We start from the raw sequence: 27,011 nt of genomic DNA, 5'->3' as shown, positions 1-27,011 counted from the left end.
GCGTGAGCCACTGCTTCCGGCCTATTTACTCAATCTTTAGAAAAACAAATGTGGCAAAGGTGGAATAATACAACATATGGCCTTTTGTGTCTTATGATATTAATTTTTGCATCTGAATGTTCAAACTAAATAATATCTACCTTGTGAGGACATCTGAATCACTTAGGATGGTCCTCGACACCAAATTTGCCTTCAAAAAAACATTTGCTTCATTTAATTTAGATTTATTCACGAAAGGCTAAAGGACACTGTGCAAGGGCGGGGGTGGGGGCGGTGAGTGTGCGCCTGCGCTCTGCCTCTCCTAGAGGGCAGTCAAAGGCTTCTGGCTGACCCGAGCGGAGATCTCGCGAGACTGTCAGACGTATGGCAAGAGGTGTGGGAGGAAGATTGTGTTGTCGCGAGAACTCTGCCTTTGAGCCGTAGGTTAGTGTGGGGCCGTGTCTCAGTCCACCCAAGGTCTCCTCGGATCGCCTGGAGAGGCACTCGGACCTGGTAAGAACGCTGTGGGCCGGGTGGAGGCTCGATGACCGCTGGCCCGCTGGGCCCGGACTTGTCCGCCCCTTCCCGACCCGACCGACACCGGGCCCGGCCTGCCTTCCCCTTCCCTTCCCTCCACACGCCAGGCCCGGGCACCTCTTCCTGCCTGTCCGCTGGGCCCGGGCCTGTCTTCTCCCCTTCCCTCCACACGCCGGCCCGGGCCTACCTTCTCGACTTCCTGCCACACGCCGGGCCCGGGCCTGTCTTTTCCTCCCCGACCCTCCTCGTGCCCGGCCGTGGCCCTGTCCTTTCCTCCCCGACCCTCCTCACACCCGGCTCGGACGCCTCCTGCTCTCCGCCGGCCTTCCCCTCTCTTTAGGTGTGACAGCTCCAAGTTTCCTGTTTCTCTCGCCTCTTGCTTGGATGTGGGGCGAGGCGAGGTCTGTTTTGCCGAACGGGCACAGAACATAATCCATTTCTAGCTTGTCAGGTGGAAATGCAAAGAAGATACTGGGTTTTTTTGGCCCTCTGTGTGCCAAACACATACTGTCACATTTAATTCTCCCAATAATCCCGAAAAATAGCTTGATTATCTCTGTTTTACAGCTGAGAAGAGTAAGGCTTGCTCATTCATTGGTTCATTCCACCAACAATCATTTATTTGGTGCCTGTATGTTCAGGATGTTGAGGATAGCAATGAAAAAAAATGGACACGTAATTCTCATGGAACTAAATTCTTGTTGTGGGGAAAACAATAATCATAATCTTACGTGGCACGGGATTTAACATGGAATGATGCCATCAAGAATGGCAGAAGTAGAATGACAGAAGTCAGAGTGCTAGAATTTATCTGACCCCAAGGGCAGAGCTTTTTTCCTTTTAACTGTGCCTTTTTGTGTCACTTTCTAATCAAGGTCGGGTTCACCATAGTAACTGCCTTTTGGATGGACTTAGCTTGCCACCATGCACTTGGTAATTTGGAACTAAGTTTATAGAGACTCTTGAGTTACTTATTGGAATGAGGATGGCACAGGAAGTCATAGTTGGCCCATTTCTGTACCGAGATCCTAGAGTGACATTTCCAAACTTTAAAGTACATGAGACCGTTTGAGAAAGGCTTACCCTAAGGATGCAATGGCTTAGGCAGTTTACTTGGTTTTCTCATTTGAAGATTTGCTAGCTTGCAGATTTGTTCAGATAAGTAAATGAGATAATATATGTAAAGTCCAGCACAATAACATTCCTTTCATTTTCTCCTTTCCTGCCTTCCGGGGAGCCTTTGTCCTTGGGTCTCTGAGGAAAATCCTACTCTTTGAAAGTTTTGTGGTAGTTTTTATCTAAATAAATCTCTACAATTACATTATTACCTTTGTGCAAACAGGCATTTCGGAAATGGAAAAACATGTTGAGCTATGGAAGGGGAGGAAGATGTCCTTCTCAAAGGGAGAGAAGATATTTTAGAACTACATAGTACCCCTCACCCCCCCCCCCCTTTTTTTTTTTATTAAATCAGCATAGCTGTGCCAGAATCTCAGGATCCGGTGTAGGGGTTTCATAAAACTCCCTAGGATATCCTGACACATATCCCTCCCCCGGTTGAGAGTCCCTAAGTTAGTGTTTTATAATACTTTCCCTCACATAGTGTTAGCATTCAGAGCCAGTCATTGCTGCTGCTGATGGACTTTGAACTCAGTCTCTTATTTCAAAGAATTAGTATTTTCTGCTTGGTTGGTGAATCTACGACACGAGTTCTCCTCTAGGTGGCAAGCTCACCATTGTGTTCTCAGGGACTATCACAGTAGTGTCAGTTTAGGTACTCAATAAATAGTTGTTGGATGAATACATAATACCTTATACTTAATGATTCCTTCAACATACCAGGTGTGGTTAGGGACTTTGGGCTCAGATCTGGGATTAAATCTTGGCTCTTCTACTTGGAAGTTTGTGACTGTAGGTAATATATTTAACCTTGTCAAGTCTGCTTTTTTTTTTTAAATTAATGGTGATGATAATAGCCACTTTAATGGTTTGTGAGTGCTAATTGAGATAATGAGTTTTTTAAAAAAAGGTTTGGCACATAGTAGACTAGATGTAAATACTTAACTGAATTCATTTACTCAGTAATTAATTATTGAACACCTACTATACAACAGTGAACAAAAAGACAAAGTCCCTGCCATGTGGAACTTACCTTCTAGTATGTTTTCTGAAGGGAGATCAGAAATAAATGGTTGCTACGTGCCAGATTGTGGTTAGTACTATGGAGAGTAATAAAACATATTAAGGGGGAGTAGAGGCAAGACTTTTAAAAATAAAAGATGGTGAGGAATGGCCTCAATGAGAAGATGACCTCTGAGCAGACACCTGAAGGAAGTGAAGGCCTGGGCTTGAGGATACCTGGAGGAAAGTGCAAGGGCCCTGAGGCAGAAGCATCCTTGTTAAGCTAAAGGAGCAGCAGGAGGAGAAGAGTAAGGGTAGAGGGGAAGAGTAGGTAGCAGTCATGAGGTTTCTGCAGGAGTCCTGGAGAGAGATGATGATAATGAAATTGATGAACTTTATGTCTTTGTTATATCCTGTTCTTTTTTTTTTTTTTTTTTTTTTTGCGACAGAGTCTTGCTCTGTCGCCCAGGCTGGAGTGCAGTGGCGCGATCTCGGCTCACTGCAAGCTCCGCCTCCCGGGTTCTCCTGCCTCAGCCTCTCCGAGTAGCTGGGACTACAGGTGCCCGCCACCACGCCTGGCTAATTTTTTCTATTTTTTTTAGTAGAGACGGGGTTTCACCGTGGTCTCGATCTCCTGACCTTGTGATCCGCCCGCCTCGGCCTCCCAAAGTGCTGGGATTACAAGTGTGAGCCACCGCGCCCGGCCATATCCTGTTCTTTGACTAAAAGTAATAAAAATAGGTAATACTTATATAGCTCTTAATGTGCATCAGGCACTATTTTAAGTGCTTTACATATATATTAGTCATCAGATCTTTCCAAGAAAGTATACCTAGCCTCAGAAAATGAAGATTTGTCACTCTTTAGGATATACAGTGGAATGTGCTGCTGGTTCAGAGAGCACTTTCTCAAGCAGTACTGAAACCAGCAGTGAATTCACTGCCTCTGTTCACATACTGGTTAGGTTGCAAAGGCAAGCCTAAAGTGTCGATAACAGACCACCCAACCAATATGTATGCACTGGGTTAAGTTCAGTTTCATGGAAGAACTGTAGAAGGCCACGGCATTTTTTATTACTCTCCTTGCTATTTTTTAGTCCTTTTAAAATTTTCATCCAAGGTTTTCATCTTGACTTTGTTTTCATATAGTTATGTCTGGACACATTGCTTCAACATAGAACGCACACGAACAATGTGGAGGTCTAGGCTGGAATGGGGGCCCAGTTGACCACTGTTGCTCTAGCTAGTAGGCATTAATACTATCTCCATGTATGTCAGTTAGAGGAGCTGCCATATTGTCCTTCTCAGCTTATCTTCTTTGATTGTTAAATCATAACATTGCAGTGCTTAACTTCTGATATGAATGACTCTACACTCTTAGTCATTCTTTTTTTTTTTTTTTTTTTTTTTTGAGATGGAGTCTCGCTCTGTCACAGAGGCTGGAGTGCAGTGGCGCGGTCTCCACTCATTGCAAGCTCCGCCTCCTGGGTTCACGCTGTTCTTCTGCCTCAGCCTCCCGAGTAGCTGGGACTATAGGCGCCCACCACAACGCCTGGCTAATTTTTTGTATTTTTTAGTAGGGATGGGGTTTCACCGTGTTAGCCAGGATGGTCTTGATCTCCTGACCTGACCTTGTGATCCGCCCGCCTCGGCCTCCCAAAGTGCTGGGATTACGGGCGTGAGCCACCGCGACCGGCCCACTCTTAGTCATTCTTATCCCAAGTTGTCATCCCTAATTTTGCTTGGCTTGATTAATCAATATCTTCCTCTTTGGGGTTAGCAGTATGTTTGGGGGCACCTTTGGGGCTTAATATTCCTCTTATGCAGCATTACCTAAGTGCTCTACAAATATGGCAGTTTGGTTCAGTGAAGTAGTGAGTAGCTCACAAAATAGGTTAAAAGGTTTTGTTGTCAGTTTGGTCATGGGGGAGAAGTTAAGTCTTTTCATACTTGGTTTCAGCTTTCAAAAGAAGATAATCTCAGGTGTGTTTTGAGCTTTATTTTGGCATTATTGTTAGTCCTCCAGGCTTTAAAGGAGGGAAAATATTAATATTTTATCACTTGTTGGCTTCTACGGGGAGAACCACAAAGTGTTTGCCATATAAAATCAGGATAAAATGGCATTATTACTGTGATAGTAGATAAGTCAACATATTTTCCTATCCTTGACTATATTATGGCAAGAAGTTTCAAGTTGAATATAGTCCCTCCAGTATTCAACTTGAAATTCAGTTAGAATTTCTGTGGTACTGCCAACTCTGAAGAAAAAATCCAGAGTTGGCTGTAAAATACAGTAAATGTGTCCCCTTTAACCCACAATCTTGCTGCTGTTTGTGTGAATCCATGAAGCTGAGCTTTGTGGTTCTGGCAGCAGGAAAGACACTATCTCAGCACTTATTCTGGGATCATACTTTCAGTGGCAACACCCTTGCCAGCTTTGTCTTGTTTGAAAAAAGCCAAAAGTAATAGTTGTGCTAGAAACATTTTCTTTCTCTGAAAAAACCTTCCTGCATTAATACAGGCCTTAGTGGGACATCAAGTTGATTATCTATGTTTAAAGCAGAACTATACCATACTTACTGTGGCTAGTCTGAACCTAAACATTAATTTATCATGTATTCATCCGTTTGTCCAAAATGTCTTAGGCCTCTGTTGAATTTAGGGTGAAGCATTGTACAGTTGCCAGGGACATTCTTCTCTTTATGTCGATTCAGTGGCACACATAGAATGTGAACGGTTGGTAATGCCAAGGTACTGATACCAGGTTGTCTGCTTAGTATTAGGATGTACAAAGCTATTAATTTATAAATAAGACATGGTTTCTTCTCTCATGGAGCCCTCAGGCTAAGGAGGCAGGCATGTAACAATAGGGTAACATGTGTTACAGGCGTCCTGCCGGAAACCCATACAGATTACAGTGGTAATGCAGGAGGGAGCAGCCAACTCTATTGGCCAAAAGTATTGAGGAGTGAGGTGCTCAGTCAGGGAAGGCTTTGTAGTTAGTGATGGTGACTTGAAAAGCAGACAGGTAGGGAGAAGAGGAGAGACTAGCATTGCTGACAGAGAGAACTGGCATAGCCAAGCTGCACAAGATAAACCAAACTATCCTATGCATAGAACAGCTGTCCAGTAGATTAGGGTGTGGGAGCTGTTCTGGGAGACAGCAGGAGAGTCAGAGGCCAGGAAATAGAGAGCTGTGATGGTTGATTTTAGGTGTCAACTTGACTGGATTAAGGAAATCTAGAAACCTGGTAAAATGTTATTTTGGGGTGTGTCTGTTTCCAGAGGATATTAGGGTGTGAATCAGAGTGGATTAGGTGGGGGAAATCTACCCTCAGTGTGTGTGGGCACCATCCAATCTGCTGGGGCCCAGAGAGAACAAAAACATTGAAAAGGCAGATCTATTTGCTGGAGCTGGCATACATTCTTCCTCTCCTGTCTTTGGACAACAGAACTCCAGGCTCCCCAGGCTTTGGGCTTCAGGACTTGTATCAGTGCCCCCCTGGGTTCTCAGGCCTTTGGCTTCAAACTGAGAGTTACACCATCTGCTTTCCTGGTTCTGAGGCCTTTGCACTTGGACTGAGCCATGGTACTGGCATCCCAGGGTCTCCAGCTTGCAGACAGCCTGTCATGGGACATCTCAGCCTGCTGATCACATGAGCCAGTTCCTCTAATAAATCCCCTCTCATATCTATATCTGTATATGTCTTTATGTCTATATCTATGTCTGTCTATATAATGTTCCATCTCTCTGGAGAACCCTAACTCAAGAGCCTTACTGCCTTTAAAAGAAATTTGGACTTTATCCTGTTGGCAAATGGGGAGCCATAGGAGAGCTATGCTGCTTTAGATGAGATGATCTGCTTGGGATGGATGGTTGTTGTTTTGAGACAGCATAGAAATTCTTGAAGCAGAAGAGATGTAAAATACCTTATGCATTTTTCCCCTTTAGAACCTAAACATTTTATAAAGACACAAGGGCAAATACTGAAGCATAAGGGAGTAAAAAGCTACATGTAAAGTGGTCTGAGTGCAGAATTTTAGATTTTTATGATTTTCTTTCTCAGTCTTTTTATGTTTATGTAATATTTAATAAATCACATCATTATAGTAACAGCTACAGCTGGCTTGAGGAGAAACACAAATGAATATAACTGTGAAACTCAGTGAAAATATACATAGGGGAGTAGCTGAAGACTTTACTGTGCTGGGGCATTGGTCAGGATCTTTTAGAGAGGGAACAGAGACCATTGGTTAAGTAGGTGATGGCCAACAAAGGTTTTTTGTGTTTACATTGTGATCAGCCGTTTTTCAGAGGCATATAAAATAGATGAAAGTTCCTGACATCAGTTATATTTTAATAGACTTAAGAATTCCTTCTTTGTTGCCATTGATGTAAATTAGTAAAAAGGACCATAAAATTGTAACTTCAGTCATTCAGAAGTATGTCTGGTTTTTTTGTGTCTTTACGAAATGTACTATCCAAGGAGGGCATTTGGAATTAGGGAGAAATTTTCTTATTTTTGATAATGAATGCCTGGATTGGGGTCCCAGAAATTGTATGCATCACAGACAAAGTACGCAGTTCCACTCTGTTCATCTGAAATCTAAGGGATACTTAATTTAGGGTAATGGCTCCTTAGTGTTCCCCTTTGGTGTTTCTCATGTGATTTTGCTTTACTCTTACTATTAACAAAAACAGCTTTATATACGTAGACAACAGCAAGTATTCTACATTCAAAAAATCGACTAAAAGGTAATAGAATTACAGCGTTGTCTAGATTTCATCTTTTGGCCTGATTGCATATGCAGGCTATGAGGATTATCTTGGAGAAAAGGGAAAGCTAGAAGTACCATAAGCATGATAGTCACAGGTAGGTAGGGGCTATATTGCCAGGCACTGTCCTAAACATTTTAATTCATGTAATTCATTATAGTTCATATAATTCTCATTGAGTTGGGCCCATTATCGGGTGGAGCAAGTGGGGAGAGGGAGAGGCTGGAGAGGAGCCCCAAGTGCCATCTGAGGTCCCTCTAGCTGGCCTTACCCTGAGAGGCCGGGCGGGGGCAGCAGGCGTCTAGCGGGGAGGCCCAGCGGCGAGGGAGCTGCAGGGGGGCCGCGAGCGCCAGCAGGGACTGGCTGGGAGCAGGGTAACAGTGGGCGGAGTTTTCCGCTCCTCCCCGCCCTTGGCTTGAGCGCTCCAGCTGGCTGGTGGCCGCCCTGTGACGCGCGGGCGGGGCGCGGCCCGAGCTCGGGGACCTTTCGCACTCGGGTCAGGGGTAAAGCAGCCTGTCGCTTGCCGGGCAGCTGGGGCGTCGGTGACCTGGCCTGTGAGGTACGTCCGCGAGCCCAGAGGCCGTAGCGGGAGCCCCTGAGGCGGGTAGCCTTGCAGGGCTGGCGCCGGGCAGGAGCCGGGTCCCAGCGGCTGACTTGAGGGCTCCTGAGGCCGCTTTGAAAGGGCTTTTGGGAAGTCTAGAAAGCCGCGTGAGGCACTGTTGCTTTCGAATTAGAAACGCCTTGTGGTCGGTTTTCAGTTACTACTTTAGAAAATTGATGTGCTGGGATTTATTGCCCTCAGTTACTTGTAAAAAGGTGGACAAATCTGAGCCTAGTAAAATCTGTGAAGTGTTAAATCTTAAAATGTTCAATAGTGAATTTATTATCACCTTATTTTAAATCTGTTGCGACATTAACGTTTGTTTGTGTGGTTTTAAAAAGATTACAGAGAACCAGGTTCTGGATTTCAGAAACTGCTTGTCTTGATAAGGAATTTAAAGTGGGCTGGGGCTAGGGTAAGATACATATAATCCTTGAGTTAATGAGTTATATGAAAAACAACCTTTAGGCCGGGCGCAGTGGCTCATGCCTGTAATCCCAGCACTTTGGGAGGCCGAGGCGGGCGGATCACGAGGTCAGGAGATCGAGACCATCCTGGCTAACACGGTGAAACCCTGTCTCTACTAAAAATACAAAAAAATTAGCCGGGCGTGGTGGCGGGCGCCTGTAGTCCCAGCTACTCGGGAGGCTGAGACAGGAGAATGGCGTAAAGCCCGGAGGCGGAGCTTGCAGTGAGCGGAGGTCGCACCACTGCACTCCAGCCTGGACGGCAGAGCTAGACTCCGTCTCAAAACAACAACAACAACAACAACAACAACAACAAAATCAACCTTTAAGAAAAAGACGGAAGAAAGAATGTGTGAAGTGAAAAAAGTCTCAAGGTAAAATTGCAAAATATTTTTTAACATAATTTTTTTAAACTAAAAGCTTTACAGACGGTCTAATGCAGGTTGTCTCATCAAAGATAAGCAAATTGTTCAGTTAGTATTTCGAGTGTAATACTCATAGAACACATAGGTATCCTGTGGATAGATGCCATGCTTGGCCTTTTAGCAATGACTAGGATGCCAGGCAAATAAGTAAAAAGTAGAGGTCTTTGGAGGGGCAAGGGCAGGTGGCAAGGGGGGCAGAGAATGTGAGAGTTGGAAGGTGAGGTTAGAGATGATCTAGTCTGAACTTTCATTCTTACAGACAAATGAAGCCTGGAGTGGCTGTGATACAGACGTTGAATCAAAACCATTTGCATTGGTATTTGGCAGTGTTTCGGTTTTTCTGAGCCTATCATGACATACAAGGGTACTGTTTATTTATTTATTTATTTTGAGATGGAGTTTCGCCCCTTTTGCCTAGGCTGGAGTGCGATGGCTGCGACCTTGGCCCACCACAACCTCCGCCTCCCAGGTTCAAGCGATTCTCCTGCCTTTGCCTCCCGATTAGCTGGAATTACAGGCATGCGCCACCACGCCTGGCTAATTTTGTATTTTTAGTAGAGACGGGGTTTCTCCATGTTGGTCAGGCTGGTCTCGAACTCCCGACCTCAGGTGATCCACCCACCTCGGCTTCCCAAAGTGCTGGGATTACAGGCGTGAGCCACCGCGCCTGGCCAGTACTGTTTATTTTTGTTAGTGTTATCCAAGGCAGAAGATTCTGAACAATTGTGGTTATAATTTACTGAGGGCTATGAAAATTGACTGAAAATCTTAACGGAAGTTATTTCAATAGTAATCCATTGGAATGTTAATTTTAATCACTAGTGTTGGCAAGTAAAAATACTTCACAGGTGATAATACACTAAAGGAAGAACAAGCTCATCTGGGAGAGAGAACCCAGGACTAGACCTTGGGAACTGTAGTTCTAAACCCAAATCTTACCCCTTCTGGCTGTGGCCCTTCTGATGGGTCACTTAAACTATCTGGGCTTTTGTGGCTTCATCTGTAGAATGAGAGTGTTATATTAAAGACATGACCAAGATTTTTTTCAGCTTTATTTTTTATTTTTTTAAGAGGCTTGTGAGGAGCTATTTTTCAGCTTTAAATTGTAGTTTGTGTGGGTCACAAGAGTTACAGCTCTTTGGAAATTTTATGGTTAAGCCATACAATAACGACTTAGCTTCATTACATAACCACTTCATTTGTGGTTAGTTGCTCAATTCTGGTCCCGTGATCTTCAGACTTCACAAATAGATTTGTGCAAAGCATTGTGTAAGCATGGCACATATAGTTTAAAGAATTCCTCGTTGAGGAGACTCCAGGTTTTGTTATTCGTTTGAAGGGTATGTGTGTTTCCTCCTCCTTTACTTCCTCTACCCCCAAATTTAGAACAGGGATACTAGAGGCAGGGAAGTTTTAGAAAGCACTTAAACTTTTAATGTTGTCTCAAAACATAAACATTTAAGGGAGTCCTCTTTTGAAGATGGTAAGGCAATATTTTGGATTATAATGGTGAAGATAAAAAGACATTTTTAGTGATCTTTTATTGATTTGAATACTAGGATCACAGCTGATTTGGTCCAATCTCTTTACAGGTAAGACAACAGTCAAAAGTATCTATACTTGGTATATATTAGAGGATTTAGACCATTGAGTTTTTGGAGTAAATAAAAGATTGCCTTTTGCTATGCTGTATAGTGAAAGACTAGATGGAAATCTAATATTTATTAAATAAGCACGACCTCTTTACCCCTAAGTCTGTGAGTCTATATTCCTCACATATGTATTAGGAAGTTAGGTTCCACAAGGGCAAATAGTGCAAGGTCATAGCCCTGATAAATGGCTAAAGGATTCTGTCAGGTCCTGTTCACAGCCTGTCAACTAAACCTGATAACAATAACCACTGCAATGTGGAGGGCTTACGGTATGCAGGCGCTAGGCTAAGTGCCGGTAGACATATAATATCTCACTTTAACCTTACTGCAGCCCCTCTGTAGCTACCATCCTTGTCTCCCTTTTTCCTGAGGAAGTTGAGGCCCAGAGAGATTATGTTACTAGCTCAGGGGTCTCAAGCTTGGAGACACAGCCAGAACTCAGGTTTGTCAGACTCCAGAGTGACCTCTTAACGGTCATGCTTGCTACTCTGGCTCTTGAACCTGAAACAAATGGTGAATAACTGTTGAAAATGGCCATGTGAACTAGTTACCTCATATAAGTCTCTTTGGATGTAACATTTCATACAGCTGGCTTAGGCTTCAGCTCACTGTGATTTGAATTCACCCATGGTTGGGGCTCTTCATTTCAGCTCTGAAGGCTTCCTCTTCATCACAGTGCAAGAGGGCAAGCCTTTGCACAGCTCCTTTCTTGGCATCTGGGCTCTGAAAGCTGACTGTGCTCTAACTGCACCACAGGGAGGAGGAAGGACAGAGAGAGCCAAAGGCAGCAAAGGGGCAAGCATCCTGGGACTTACCATAAAGAAATGAAACAGATTTTCTTCGTGGCTGACAAATGAGTTCTCAAGATGACTTTTGAAGGATAACACTCCTTTTAGTTTGAAAAAATGTGAATAACTGTGTGTAGAAAAATCAGTTTTGTAACTTTTAAATCTCATCCTACATTCTGTCTATAGCTGATAAGGGGAAAGTCCAATGTGTGAACTCTTGCTGTATTCTACTCTTATTGTGTAATATTAATACTTGTGAATGAATTGAGAGGACTTGCTTTAGGAATCTAGTAATACAGTCAGCACTGTATGTATTTGAGTTTGTCTCCCATATGTTCCGGAATTCTGGAGTTTTGACATTGTGAAGCAACAATTTAATTTTATTGATTCAATTTTACACTGTGCCAGGCATTGTGGCATTCCACACAAATGGTGAGAATCTAAGAGTGGGAAATTTGGCACAGGTGAAGAAGGCTGGGTAACACAGTTGAAAGACTGCTAAACATGTCTTGCATGACTGGCTTAAATGCAAAGTGAAGCAGCCTGTCATGCTCCAGCTCTCCAAATCAGAGCCAGCATTTCACCTATGTGATGCAGGTATTTTTCACAGTCCCTGCAGTGAGTTCCAAGTGCACACTAACGCTTCTGCCTAACATAGGCAGCTTATGGCATGCAAAAGGAGGCTGCAAAGTAACCACTGTTGGTGTGTCCAGGGTTGGAAAAATTTCCACAGGGATTTCTGTGAAATCCAATTAAGGCAGCCCTTTCTTTTTAATAGATGATTATGGAGAAAGAGACTGACAAAACAAAATCAGCAAGGGGAAGTTAAAAAATTTCCTGAATTGTTCAGTTTCTTGTGGAAACTCTACTTCCTGAATCCGAGTCTTTTGCTGAGATAGTGGACAGAAAGTTTGTTTTGCTGCTCTTCCCACTTCCCTCAGAATACATTATTTCTGAGGGAGGAACTCACCACTTTTGTCTCTATCCAGCTTTCAGCTAGGCACCTGGCCCTAAACTTACTCTTAAAGATGCAGTCAAGGCCTGGCAAAGTTCCTTTGTCTGAAATGGGCAGTCAGCCACTTGGAGAACTCTACACTGGGTAGGCCACTTTTCACCCCAAAGCTGGCTTCTCCCAGAAAGTCATTGCTTTCAGGACTGTTAGGAAGTTATTTGATATATTGCCTAACATGCCTCCTATTAATGTTTTTTACCCCCTTGTGTCTGTTCCAAACAAATTTAATTCTTCTAGTTGACAGGTCTCCACATACTTGAGAATGGTAATCATGACCTCCTGGAGATGTCTCTTATCTAGGCTAAACAGCCTTCCTTCCTGGAGAAGTTTTTCATGGTTTTGAGGCCTCTTTCCCTTTTCTAAGTGTCCTCTTCTAAAGCGTGTTACTCAGAAGTAAGTTTTGAATTTAGTCTAATAAACATGGAACAGGCTAATCCTGTGACAAACACTATACTCTTGGTAAATGTAGTCAAATAGTATGTAAGTTATGTTTTCCCACAGACCCAGCACACTGCGAATTCATAGAGAATTTACTTTCGGTTAAAGATTTCCACCCTTTACAAAGGAATTATTCTCTTCCTTGCCCTCCCTAATTAAAGTGAAAAAACTTACATTTTGTTTTGTAAGATTGAACAGCTACGTAGAGATTGTTTTGGGATCTGTTTCTGTCACAGCCCCATGTTACCTCCAGCTTTAATGTTTGTCTTCTGTGTTTTCATACAGGTAATTAGGAAAAACAGGGATGTGCCTCTAAAAACTTTACAAACTGGCCTTAGTCTGTCATCCTTTGAGTATTTTGTAAAAAATAATCTTATTATTCAGTTTAATTGTGCTTCTCTTTAGCTGATATTCACTTTGTCCACAGTGATAACATACAGTCTTGCCACAAGTCCTCTGTCATCTCTTTGTGTCTACAGCATTACCTTGACTTGCCAGTTTAGTAAAACAATCCAAAAGGAAATAACTGGTATCACAAGGCTTAGTGAACCTATTCTGAGCTCTAGTAATCACTGCTGTCATTTTCTCAGTGTTTAAAAATCATGTCATTGTTCTTCCAGTAGCTTTTGTCAAGTTTTACTTCATGGCTTTACTGACACTCTTGTGTTACAGTCTCATTATATCATTATATGCTGTTCTTCCCATTTCTGTTTCCTTTCGCTCCTAAACCCAAGCTTCTTAGAGAACTCTGTATTTACCCACACCAATTTCTGTGTCTCCTTTATATGAGAATCATATGAAATCATTTTGTCACATATAATCTGTTATATATAATGCACATTCTTTTATATATTATATATTACATATATTCTCTCTATATAAAACATGTATCTCTATATCTGTTATATTCTCTTTTGTTGTTGTTTTGAGACAGAGTTTCACCCTCTTACCCAGGCTGGAGTGCAGTGGTGCAATCACGGCTCACTGCAGCTGCGACCTCCTGGGCTCAGGTGATCTTCCCACCTCAGCCTGCCAAGTAGCTGGGACTACAGGTGCACACTACCACATGTGGCTAATTTTTATATTTTGTAGAGACGGGGTCTGGCTATTTTGCCCAGGCTGGTCCCAAACTCCTGGGATCAAGTGATCCACCCACCTTGGCCTCCCAAAGTACTAGAATTACAGGTGTGAGCCACCGTGCCCGGCCCTATGTTATATTTTTGAGAGCTTTCTAGCTGTGAAGTCATTCTTAAGTTCTTCCTAAATAAAAAAAAAGTTCTACCTAAAAGGGGGAAATTAAAAATTCCATGTTCTAAACAGTGTTCTAAACTTGATTGTTTGCAGCTTATTTTGAAAGTAATCAAAGATCCTTCTGTACCTTTTAGTCTTCATCTCTAAATCTACAAAGAGGAACACATGCCTCATATGACTATATGTGTGTTATGAATAGAAAATGATATTCCAGTGTTCTTTTAACTTTTCAGGACACTGTATGCTCTTTGATTCAGGACAATTAGTGTATTTTTCCAGAAATAGCTATTCACATGTAAAGTGTCACTAAAGTAGATTACAGAGTTTTATGGCAGGAACAGTGGTAGAGGGAAGGGAGGAGACAATATTTATTAAGAGTATCTTATGTGCTAGGTTTGGTGTTGGAAAGTAATCTAAGTAGTTAGTAATGGGAGCTGGTTGGAATGATCGTTTGAGGGATGATTGAAAGGTGGTTTTGGGTTGTAATTATGGTGCTATTTATATATATTTTTTTCTTTTAAAGGAACAGTGAGGAGAATGAATACCTTCCAAGACCAGAGTGGCAGCTCCAGTAATAGAGAACCCCTTTTGAGGTGTAGTGATGCACGGAGGGACTTGGAGCTCGCTATTGGTGGAGTTCTCCGGGCTGAACAGCAAATTAAAGATAACTTGCGAGAGGTGTGACATGTGCTTTTCTCTTCTCTTGTCTGGACTCTTGGCACAGGGCTGGTTAGAGCATGGCCAAGGACTTGGTCTCTCCGTGCCAGCAAAAAATTTCACCCCATGCTTTGTGTGGTCTACTTGGTCCCAGTCAGTTGCCTGATATACTGGTGCCTTTCATCCCAAGGGGAATTAAGGCATATGCTAGAAGAGTCTGGAAAACCCTGTGCCATTCTAGAAAATTCTGTTCAGCATGCATTTTTGATTATTCCTCTGTGTGATTCCTCAGGTACTGTAACCAGTAAAAATATGAAATGAGTGAGCAGTATCCTATCAGCTGCATCCTCTTGATTGCATGAAGGATGCACTTGAGCATCCTCCCCATCATCTTTTAGCTGGTTAATGGCATTGTTCTGTAAATGACTATCTGTTAGGGCAAGCCAGAGTGAAATCTGTTGTTGGTTCCAGTAGTATTTTGTTGTTGTGTGTGTCAGACCAAGTATTACATGACTTTGAAACACAACTTTATTAAACAGAAAAAAAATGTGTTTTAAAATATAGTTTCTTATGTATATTGTCATGGATAATTTATGGCCTGTTTTGACTTTTTCCCTTGGGATTTTTATATTTAGCCCTGTTTGAATCACTGTTCATGCTTCCAGAAACATTAGTTTATAATTTTACTTAAATTGTCTACCCTAATGGTCTTCTAGCTGTTGACATGTGGTGGCACATCTCTTTACTAAATTGGCCTGCTGTAAATGGACCGCTCATTCTGTGGGGTGAGAAAAGAGATAAGGGGCTAGCTGTTAAGTTAATACTCTATCTTTATTCTGCTGATAAACTTGTAAAACCATAGGTTTTTAAATTATGTGGAAAACTGAGGGGGTCAGTATTTCCTGGTACATTCTTGTATTTTCTCTTGATTAGGACACCCAAATTAAACGTAATCCTCTTAGAAGGCTGGGTATTGAAGGAGGATTTTAAGAGTTTAGGTATGCCTTTATGGCTAGGATTCTTTTTTTTTTTTTTTTTTTTTTTTTTTTTGAGACGGAGTCTTGTTCTGTTGCCCAGGCTGGAGTGCAGTGGCGCGATCTCGGCTCACTGCAAGCTCCGCCTCCTGGGTTCACGCCATTCTCCTGCCTCAGCCTCTCCGAGTAGCTGGGACTACAGGCGCCCGCCACCACGCCTGGCTAATTTTTTTGTATTTTTAGTAGAGACGGGGTTTCACTGTGGTCTCGATCTCCTGACCTCGTGATCGCCCCCCTTGGCCTCCCAAAGCACTGGGATTACAAGCGTGAGCCACTGCGCCCGGCCGGCTAGGATTCTTAAATTGGGGTCCATAGGGCTTTAGTGGGTCCTTGGGTGGGCTTTGAAACACTAAACCCTGAAATTATAAGCAAAATCTTGAAAATACACATTTTTTCTGGGGAGATACTTCATAGATGTCATTGGATAATAAAAAGGATTTCTGACCCCCCCCAACCCCACCCCCCAAAAAAAAGTTTAAGAAACTCACTATTCTTTGGGAAACATCATTCTTTGGGATTATAACACTAGGAAGCTAACATGTATGTGTTTCCTAGGTCAAAGCTCAGATTCACAGTTGCATAAGCCGTCACTTGGAATGTCTTAGAAGCCGTGAGGTGTGGCTGTATGAACAGGTGGACCTTATTTATCAGCTTAAAGAGGAGACACTTCAACAGCAGGCTCAGCAGCTGTACTCGGTAAGGTGTCTACATGGCTAGAATTGGTTTGAGCATGGCTTCTGGTTGCCAGAAAGTATCTTCCTTGTAATGCAGTGTTAATATAGATCAGATAAAAGTTTAATCTCAAGTACTGTTTGGTAACTTGAGTATATCTGGTGCTTTTGGTGTCATTGTGGCTAGTTGGTTTCATTTTTCTTCTAGTTACTGGGCCAGTTCAATTGTCTTACTCATCAAATGGAGTGTACCCAAAACAAAGATCTAGCCAATCAAGTCTCTGTGTGCCTGGAGAGGTAACGACTTTTTTTGCTTATTTTAAGTTTTGACTCTTTAACTTTGGTATACTAAAAGAAAGTCGATTTTGTAACTCATTGCATGTGTTATATTTAACTTCTGTGTTGCTAGGATAAGATCATTCTGCTTCATGTATTTAATATTATACTTGCTGATACATGAATAAGCCATCTACCTTTGGTTGAGTTTCTTAGAGAAGTGTCATCATTTAAAATTACTCACAATTTGGCTTTTGTTTTAGATGAAGTTGATGAAACAGATATTCCTTAAAAATAGCCAATTTTGTTTTTTTCCCCCAGACTGGGCAGTTTGACCCTTAAGCCTGAAGATTCAACTGTCCTGCTCTTTGAAGCTGACACAACTACTCTGCGCCAGACCATCACCACATTTGGGTCTCTCAAAACCATTGTGAGTAATCTCATATGCTTCATTGGGCACTTCTCATATCTCTGGACTCACAGCTGGTCTTAAAAAAATTACTATGAATAGTGACTTTCTTGAGAATTTGATTAGCTTCAAAAATTTCATGTTCTCAGCTGGGCGTGGCTGCTCACGCCTGTAATCCTAGCACTTTGGGAGGTCGAGGAGGGCGGATCACTTGAGGTCAGAAGTTCGACACCAGCCTGGCCGACATGGTGAAAATCCATCTCTATTAAAAATACAAAAAAATTAGCTGGGCGCCTGTAATCCCAGCTACTTGGAAGGCTGAGGCAGGAGGATCGCTTGAACCTGGGAGGTGGAGGTTGCAGTGAGCTGAGATCGTGCCACTGCATTCCAACCCGGGCGACAGAGCAAGACTCCACCTAAAAAAAAAAAAAAAATTCATATTTTGATTAAGTGCCTAGGTTGGTCGTTCTTGGAATGTAGTACAGACTCAGTGATACTCTTCGGAATGCCTCATATATCTCTCTCAATACTTTTGATATATTTTTTGTAAAATTTATGGCTTGAATAGTTTTTAATAAAGAACCAATCGTTTGGGTCTTGTTAAAAGTGGTAATACAACCAATTCTGGTAAAGATTTTTTATATAATAGTTATGTGGTAGAGTATTCTCAAATTTGATAACTATTCTGTAAGTCATGGAATTTAGTATGAACAGTATTTCTAATGAAATGGTAATGCTTTAACATTTTGGAAATGTGGAATTATAGTTTCACTTTTTTGGCAGCATAGCATAAATAACACGATTAAATTATCTCTATTTCATAGCAAATTCCTGAGCACTTGATGGCTCATGCTAGTTCAGCAAATATTGGGCCCTTCCTGGAGAAGAGAGGCTATATCTCAATGCCAGAGCAGGTAAAATATCATTTTGTTTTTGGTAATTGAGTCATTACTTGGCTTATACTTCCTTTGGGTTTTATATAGCATTAAAAAAATGCTACTATTTGTAAAAAGGCACCAGTGGCAATGAGTTAGTTTATGAAATTGAATGCTTCCCTTGAGACCTAATGCCAAATAGAAATTTAGGTGTCTTGTCGGGGCTGATTAACAGAAAAAGTAATTATCAGTCAGTTCACAGGAAATTATCATTAGCTGTCTTACTGATACTGGTTCTCTGTGAGGGATCCTCTTTATAATTTATAGAGATGATTTATTTTTAAAGGAATGGCAATGTGCATAAAGGTTTCTAGATGTTTTAGTTGAGAAGAGCCCTAGAGATCAGCTATGTCTCTTGTTTTATAATTGTGAAAATTGAAGCTCTGGGAAGGCACATGATTTGCCCAGGGTCAGTGGCAAGCCAAGATTAGAGAGTGGCTCTTCTCTTTTTTTGGTGAACTTTCTACTGCATTTGACATTCCTTGTTTTGTGATTAACAGAAGTCAGCATCCGGTATTGTAGCTGTCCCTCTCAGTGAATGTCTCCCTGGAAGCAAACCTGCCAGTGGTCATCAGGCTCCTTACATACCCAGCACCAACCCCCAGGACTGGCTCACCCAAAAGCAGACCTTGGAGAAGAGTCAGGTCTGTTGCTGCTTTTATTGTTTCTACAGTAGACATAGCAGTAGGTGGAGTTAGTTACTAATCAGTAGTAGTATGTGTCATTGTTAACTTTTTGGTTGCAGTCTGGAAATGTATTTATTAATAGTCTCTTCATCATAGAAAGTTTAGAAAATAAGGAACTCTTTATCGTAGAAAATTTTAAAAATAATTTTATATTAAAAAAGCCCACAGACCCATAATCTCAACACAAAGAGAAAAGCACTGTAACAATAAAAGTGAAGTATTTATATACTTCAGTTTTCTATACATACATATTTTAAAAGAACCATTCTGTAAGTCCTGTTTTGGTGAGTAGATTTTTTTTTTTCACCAGGATAGCATTAACATATTTCTCTGTCATTTAATTTCTTCTGTAAAGTATTTAATAGTATATCATTGATTGGCTGTAATTTAAATTCAAGTTTTTCTGGATATAAAAAAGGATTCCCTAAACATCCAGCAGCCAATTATTTGTGTGCATTCTTGATTAATTCCTTAGGAGTACATTTGTAGAAATTGCATTCCTAGATTTATAATTCTGCTTACCCTTTAAGACTTTGGATACATACTGCCAATTTGGCTTTCCAGGAAGTTGCCAACAGTTTATAGTCTCACCAGCAGAATATTCAGGGTACCTGCTTCCCTGAAACCTAAGAGTAATAGTCATTTAGGTTTTTTTGCTCTGAATTTGACACAAAATAGCAATTTTCCTTTTGTTTTTTCTTCCATTAGTAAGGAGGTTGAGTATTTTCTTTTTTCGTTTTTTTTTGTTTTTTGTTTTTTTTTTTTTGAGTCTGAGTCTTGCTCTGTCTCCCAGGCTGGAGTGCAGTGGTGGGATCTTGGCTCACTGCAAGCTCCGTCCCCTGGGTTCATGCCATTCTCCTGCCTCAGCCTCCTGAGTAGCTGGGATTACAGGCGCCCGCCACCACGCCTGGCTAATTTTTTGTATTTTTTTAGTAGAGACAGGGTTTCACCTTGTTAGCCAGGATGGTCTTGATCTCCTGACCTTGTGATCCACCCACCTCGGCCTCCCAAAGTGCTGGGATTACAGGCGTGAGCCACCGCGCCCGGCCAAGTATTTTCATGTTTATTAGGCTTCTTTGATGACTTGCCTGATCATATCCTTTGCTTATTTTTTTGTGTTCTTTATTTGTAAAGGCATATTACACCCTTTTCTATCAGGTAAGAATATCTAAACAGAGAAATCCCTTGCCTTTTGGCTTTGTGTACTTAAATTTCAAAACACTGGGCAAGACACTAAATATGCAGACAGGGCTGGGTGCGGTGGCTCATGGCTGTAATCCCAGCACTTTGGGAGGCTGAGGTGGGCAGATCACGAGGTCAGGAGATCGAGACCATCCTGGCTAACACGGTGAAACCCCGTCTCTACTAAAAATACAAAAAAAAAAAAAAAAAATTAACCGGGTGTGGTGGTGGCGCCTGTAGTTTCAGCTACTGGGGAGGCTGAGGCAGGAGAATGGTGTGAACCTGGGAGGCAGAGCTTTCAGTGAGCTGAGATTGTGCCACCGCATTCCAGTCTGGGCGACAGAGCGAGACTCCGTCTCAAAAAAAAAAAAAAAAAAAGTGCAGACAGAATCTCCAAAGCAGTCATAATTGTTCTGGCAAACTAATACTGTGTGCTTTTTGTGTAGACTTCTTCCAGAGCCCGCAATTTCTTCAATAATGTCGGGGGAAACCTAAAGGGCTTAGAAAACTGGCTCCTCAAGAGTGAAAAACCAAGTTATCAAAAGTGTAACAGCCATTCCACTACTAGTTCTTTCTCCATTGAAATGGAAAAAGTTGGAGATCAAGAGCTTCCTGATCAAGACAAGATGGACCTATCAGATTGGCTAGTGACTCCCCAGGAATCCCATAAGCTGCGGAAGCCTGAGAATGGCAGTCGTGAAACCAGTGAGAAGTTTAAGCTCTTGTTCCAGTCCTATAATGTGAATGATTGGCTTGTCAAGACTGACTCCTGTACCAACTGTCAGGGAAACCAGCCCAAAGGTGTGGAGATTGAAAACCTGGGCAATCTGAAGTGCCTGAATGACCACTTGGAGGCCAAGAAACCATTGTCCACCCCCAGCATGGTTACAGAGGATTGGCTTGTCCAGAACCATCAGGACCCATGTAAGGTAGAGGAGGTGTGCAGAGCCAATGAGCCCTGCACAAGCTTTGCAGACTGTGTGTGTGATGAGAATTGTGAGAAGGAGGCTCTGTATAAGTGGCTTCTGAAGAAAGAAGGAAAGGATAAAAATGGTATGCCTGTGGAACCCAAACCTGAGCCTGAGAAGCATAAAGATTCCCTGAATGTGTGGCTCTGTCCTTCTAGAAAAGAAGTAATAGAACAAACTAAAGCACCAAAGGCAATGACTCCTTCTAGAATTGCTGATTCCTTCCAAGTCATAAAGAACAGCCCCTTGTCGGAGTGGCTTATCAGGCCCCCATACAAAGAAGGAAGTCCCAAGGAAGTGCCTAGTACTGAAGACAGAGCTGGCAAACAAAAGTTTAAAAGCCCCATGAACACTTCCTGGTGTTCCTTTAACACAGCTGACTGGGTCCTGCCAGGAAAGAAGATGGGCAACCTCAGCCAGTTATCCTCTGGAGAAGACAAGTGGCTGCTTCGAAAGAAGGCCCAGGTGAGCATAAACATCAAAATAGCACTGGTTTGAGTTTTATTTATTTATTCATTTATTTTGAGATGGGGTCTCTGTCGCTCAGGCTGGAGTGCAGTGGTGCTATCTCAGCTCATTGTAACCTCCCCTTCCCAGGCTCCAGCCATTCCCCTGCCCGCGCTACTGCCTCCTGAGTAGCTGGGACCATAGGTGTGCACCTGGGAACCTGGGACCATAGGCGTGCACCACCATGCCTGGCTAATTTTTTGTATTTTTGGTAGAGATGGGGTTTCAGCCTGGGCTGGTCTCCTGAACTCCTGAGCTCAAGCAATCTGCCCTTGGCCTCCTAAACTGCTGGGATTACAGGCGTGATCCACAACACCCGGCCTAGAGTTTTATATTTCATAATCCCAAACCTTGCAAACCGGCCAGCCAGATCCTTAAATATGTTAAATACTAAATTTGGAATGGAGGATTTATGAACTTTTTGTGCATTTTCCAGGCCTAGGCCCCATCCTTCAGGAAAGAAGAATCTAGCCTGTTTTATTGCTATTTATGGAAAATATTTGGGGTAGAAATAACAATTGTCACCTTTGTTTTTGGTTGTTACAGAGAATGGCCAACATTTAAATTACTCTCTCTAGACCCTATTTGGAAGATAAGTTGGTCTCATGCCTCCTAGTTTTCATGAAGCAACCTACTCTTTTATTGCAGGAAGTATTACTTAATTCACCTCTACAGGAGGAACATAACTTCCCCCCAGACCATTATGGCCTCCCTGCAGTTTGTGATCTCTTTGCCTGTATGCAGCTTAAAGTTGATAAAGAGAAGTGGTTATATCGAACTCCTCTACAGGTGGGTACATGCCACCAGCATGAAAATTAGATTATAGCTATTTATAAAATAAATGTTTTGTCTTACATACGAAGTCATACTTGGCTCACTGAACCATATCCCTTTTAATAGTATGTATATTAGGCAAGTGAGGGTGGGACGGGGAGCTCATAAAAAGTTGATGTATTTTAATTGAATTTGCTTTATGAACTAACTAGGCATACTTCAAAATGAACTTTCAAGATGTAACCGTTGGGAATTTTCAGATCCCAGGTGGATTCTAGTAGCTTATATACCTACCTCGAAGGTGGGTTTGGTTCTAGGCCACTGCAATAAAGCAAATATCCCAATAAAGTGAGCTACACAAATACTTTGGTTTCCCATTGCATATAAAAGTTGTATATAAGGCACTATAATTAAGTCTGCAATAACATTATGTCTTAAGAAGAAAACAATACATACCTCAATTAAAAAGTATTTTATTACTACAAAATGCTAATGGTCATCTGAGCCATTAACACATAATCTTTTTGCTGTTGGAGTTTCTTGCCTTGATGTTGATTACTGCTGACTGATTAGGATGGTAGCTGCTTGAAGGTTGGGATGGCTGTGTCAGGTTTTTTAAGATAATGAAGTTTGCTGCATCGATTGCCTTTTCTTTCACGAAATATTTCTAACGTGATGCTGTGTGATAGCATTTTATCCACAGTAGAACTTTCAAAACTGGAGTCAAACCATGTTGCTGCTTTATCAACTAAGTTTATTTAATATTCTAAATCCTTTGTTGTCATTTCAACAATACACAGCATCTTCTCCAGGAGTAGATTCTATCTCAAGAAATCACTTTCTTTGCTCATCCATAAGAAGCAACTGCTTATCCATTTAAGTTTGATCAGGAGATTGCAGCAATTCGTCACATATTCAGCCTCCACTTCTAACTCTACTTCTCTTGCTGTTTCCACCACATCTGCAGTTACTTCCTCCACTGAAGTCTTGAGTTCCTCCAAGCCATCCATGAGGGTGGGAATCCGTTTCTTCCAAACTCCTGTTAATGTTGATATTTTGACTTCCTCTCATGAATCATGAATGGTCTTAGTGGCATCCAGAATGGTGAATCCTTTCCAGGTTTTCAGTTTACTTTGCCCAGATCTATCAGAGGAACCTAGGCAGCTAGGGCCTTAAAAAATGTATTCTTAAATAATACTTGAAAGTTGAAATTACTCTTTGATCCATAGGCTGCAGAATGGATGTTTTATTAGCAAACATGAAAACATTAAATTAATCTCCTTCTGCATCTCCATCAGAGCTTTTGGGTGACCAAGTACACTGTCAATGGGTGTAGTTTTTTGAAAGGAATGTTTTTTCTGAGTAGTTCTCAACAGAGGGCTTAAAATATTCAGTAAGCCATGCTGTGAACAGGTGCGCTGTCATCCAAGCTTTGTTGTTCCATTTCTAGAGCACAGGCAGAGTAAATTTAGCATAATTCTCCAGGGTCCTAGGATTGAAGCACTGGCTTCAACTTAGCCACCAGTGGCCAGGTGCAGTGGCTCAGGCCTGCAATTCCAGCACTTTGGGAGGCGGGGGTAGGAAGATTGCTTGAGCCCAGGAGTTCAAGACCAGCCTGGGCAACATACAGAGACCTTGTCTGTACAAAAATTAACAAATTAGCTGGGTGTGGTGGAGCGTGCCTATAGTCCCAGCTACTCAGGAGGCTGAGGTGGGAGAATCTTGCATCTGGGAGGTCAAGGCTGCAGTGTGCTATGATAGCTCTGCTGCAGTCTTGCCTGGTTGATAAAGGGAGATCCTGTCTCAAAAAAAAAAAAAAAAAAAAAAAAAGTCAGTCAGTCACTGGCTGTGTTAGTCCCTAACAAGAGAGTCAATCTGTCCTTTGAAGCCAGGCATTAACTTCTCTCTCTAGCTGTCAGTTCTGGATGACTACTTCTTCCAATAGGAAGTTGTTTTGTCTGCACTAAAAATGTTGAGTGTAGCCAACTTCATTTACGAACTTGGCTAGATATTCTGGATAACCTGTTACTTCACCTTGCATTTTTGCTATGGAGATGGCTTCTTTCCTTAAACCTCATGAACCAACCACTGCTAGCTTCAAACATGACTTCTGGTTCCTGACCTCTCTCAGCCTTCATAAAATTGAAGAGAATTAGGGCCTTACTCTGGGGTTAGGCTTTGGACTAAGGGAATGTTGTGGCTAGTTTGATCTCCTATCGACACCACTAAAACTTTCTCCATATCAGAAATAAGGCTGTTTACTTTTTAAATCATTCATCTGTTCACTGGAGTAGCACTTCTAGTTTTTTTCAAGAACTTTTCAGCCAGAGAATGAGAAGCTAAAAAACAACAACAAAAAACTTTGCCTTTGTGCTCACAGCTTGGCTGGTCCAAAAGGCCTGCCCAGCTTTCAGCCTCTCTTGGCCTTCACCATGACTTTCTCGCTAAGTTTAATCATTTCTGGCTTTTGATTTAGAGTGAGAGATGGGGACTTTTCCTTTTAGCTGAACACTTAGATGCAATTGTAGGGTTAATAACTGGTCTAATTTCAATCTTGTTTTGTCTCAGGGAACAGGGAGGCCTGAGGAGAGAGAAGAGAAATGGGGAAAGGCTGTTTGGTGGGCATTCAGGACATTTATCGATGAAAAGTTTACCATATTTAATGGGCACAGTTCATAACACAAATGCTCAATTTGTAAAAATACAATATAACAAGGTACACCAGTACTGGAAAATGAGTCAGAGCTTTAAGGCAGGGAGAATTTGCTTTTATTCTTCAATGAAGTAACTTATCTGTGGGTGTCTCTTTACAGATGTGAAGGAATGGACGAGTTGAGCAGCCTTTCTGCTGATTATCACACATCATGAGCTGAGTGACTGCGGCTTGCCAAATCTTTGTGTTTCTGGGTCTGACCAGTTAGCTTAGTTCTTCTCCTGCCTCATTTTGAACTAGTAAAGCAAAGTGAATCATCAGATTATGAGTTACTGTTTAAAAGAAAAATGCTGTTTATTCATGCTGAGGTGATTCAGTTCCCTCCTTCTTACAGAAGTATTTTAATTCACCCCACACTAGAAAATGCAGCATCTTTGTGGATACGTCTTTTTCACAAGCCTCCAAGGCTCCTTAGATTGGGTCGTTACTAAAAGTACATTAAAACACTCTTGTTTATTGAAGTATATTGATGTATTCTAAAGCTAGTAAACTTCCCTAACGTTTAATTGCCCTATAGATGCTTCTCTTGCTGTGGGTTTTCTTCTGTTAGTGGTCTGAAATAATGATTTTCCTGTTCTATTAATATATAGTGTATTTTGCACAAAAAATTAACCTGGTCAATAGTGATGACCAAAATATATATTAATAATCTTGGCAATCTTTGACATTAATTACGAAACATTTTAGCCCACGTTAGTTCTACATTCTTCTTCACTTAAAAGAAACTCAGCTACTGCAAATTTTGTCTTTCTGTAAATGTTATTAAAATATCCAGTGAGCTCTTTTAGAAGGACTCAGTATTATTTCAAGACTATTTTTGAGGTAATTCTAGCCTTTTAAAATATTCTACAGACCTACGGGGTTTAAAAGAACCCCAGTACCGACTAAGCAAATAGGCAAAAGACATGTTGGAAATGTAGTATAGTACTTGAATCATTCACTATCTTAGGGATTATTGGTGCATCCTGTGTAAATGGAAGCTGAGCTTGACACCTGGTGCTTTTAAGTAGGGATAAAGTCATTCTCTCACTGCAAGCACAGCATACCTGTACCTCCAAAAGTGACGTTTTAGTGAACAGGCCGTTTTCAACACTTGTGCCTTGGGGTGTTCATTGAAGCTTTGTGAAAACTACTGATGTTTTCTCAGTCTCCTTAAAGTTACGTCCATGCTTTAAAATGTCTGTGTAGGAGAGAGGTGGGGTTTATAATGTTTTCTCTAAGATATCTTTGCTGCTTTCCAGACTTTGAAACTATTAAGCTTCTTAACTGCCTCTTATTGGAAATACTTCTGGGGAAACTTCATGGTCCCACAATGTCATTGCCATACAGCTTCACTAGAGTTCTTTGAACCACAGCTGAAAAGAGCTTTGTATTATTTTTTAATCCCCTCCCCAGATATCATTTAGGAGTATTATATAAAGGTGGTGGGCAAAAACAGTGTAAGGAGTCTTTCCAATTATCTTGAGTTGCAGCTCTGTAGTTTCTTTTTTGAGGCCAAACACACTGTATTTTACAAGTCAAAATTAATTTACATTAATCACTATGTTAATGAGTATGTAAAACATTCTTTTGCATTGATGAATTTTGTATCTGCTTCCATTAAAAGCGTAACAGCCATGGTTGTTGCGTGTTATTTGTAAAACTATTTGTGACAAAGTGTGGTGTTGTATAACGTGGTAACTTTTGGTTAGGAATCCAGCTGAGAAACAGCTTGAACATAAAAATAACATCAGTGTATTTTATGAGAAATTAGCAAACAATAGGTGTATTAACCTCCACTTTCAGTCTTTTATAAAAACTATTCACATCTATTTAAAAAAAACCTATGGGACTTCAGCTAAGACTCAGTGCCTTTCTACTGGATTCCTCTTACTAGCTGCATCCGAAAAGGCCCTAGTTTACTTTCTCCAATCATAGCCACCAGGTGTTTAATACAGTAATATTTATGTGTATAACCTGTAGTGCAGTTATACATGATTAACTTCATACGGTGGATGAGAACACAAACTCAGAAATTAAACAACTTGGCCTCATGTCCTTTAGTTTTCCCAAGGCTTCCTTGAAAAACATCTAGCTCTTGGCCGGGCGCGGTCGCTCGCGCCTGTAATCCCAGCACTCTGGGAGGCCAGGGCAGGTGGATCACCTGAGGTCA

The 27,011-nt window shown here is 41.7% G+C and overlaps 1 protein-coding gene across 4 annotated transcripts; it reads left to right on the top strand.

Moving 5' to 3' along the window:
- The first annotated feature begins 303 nt into the window (after positions 1 to 303).
- On the top strand, positions 304 to 26,477 carry NCOA4 (nuclear receptor coactivator 4). 4 transcript variants are annotated; one of them, XM_030798266.1, is made up of 10 exons: positions 304 to 492; positions 14,571 to 14,725; positions 16,294 to 16,434; positions 16,618 to 16,706; positions 17,007 to 17,115; positions 17,919 to 18,008; positions 18,530 to 18,673; positions 20,344 to 21,330; positions 22,021 to 22,161; positions 24,960 to 26,477. In XM_030798266.1, exons 2-10 carry the CDS (start codon positions 14,585 to 14,587, stop codon positions 24,963 to 24,965), a joined length of 1,848 nt encoding a protein of 615 aa, XP_030654126.1. In that variant the 5' UTR covers positions 304 to 492; positions 14,571 to 14,584; the 3' UTR covers positions 24,966 to 26,477. The 4 variants fall into 4 exon arrangements, with proteins under 4 accessions (XP_030654126.1, XP_030654127.1, XP_030654128.1 ...); XM_030798268.1 differs by lacking the exon at positions 24,960 to 26,477 and adding an exon at positions 22,359 to 22,885 and having other exon boundaries at positions 429 to 492; XM_003278185.3 differs by lacking the exon at positions 304 to 492 and adding an exon at positions 7,843 to 7,972.
- Positions 26,478 to 27,011: the final 534 nt, after the last annotated feature.

Source organism: Nomascus leucogenys, chromosome 18, assembly GCF_006542625.1.
Source record: "Nomascus leucogenys isolate Asia chromosome 18, Asia_NLE_v1, whole genome shotgun sequence".
NCBI lineage: Eukaryota > Metazoa > Chordata > Mammalia > Primates > Hylobatidae > Nomascus > Nomascus leucogenys.
This window is presented reverse-complemented; position numbering and strand designations above follow the sequence as displayed.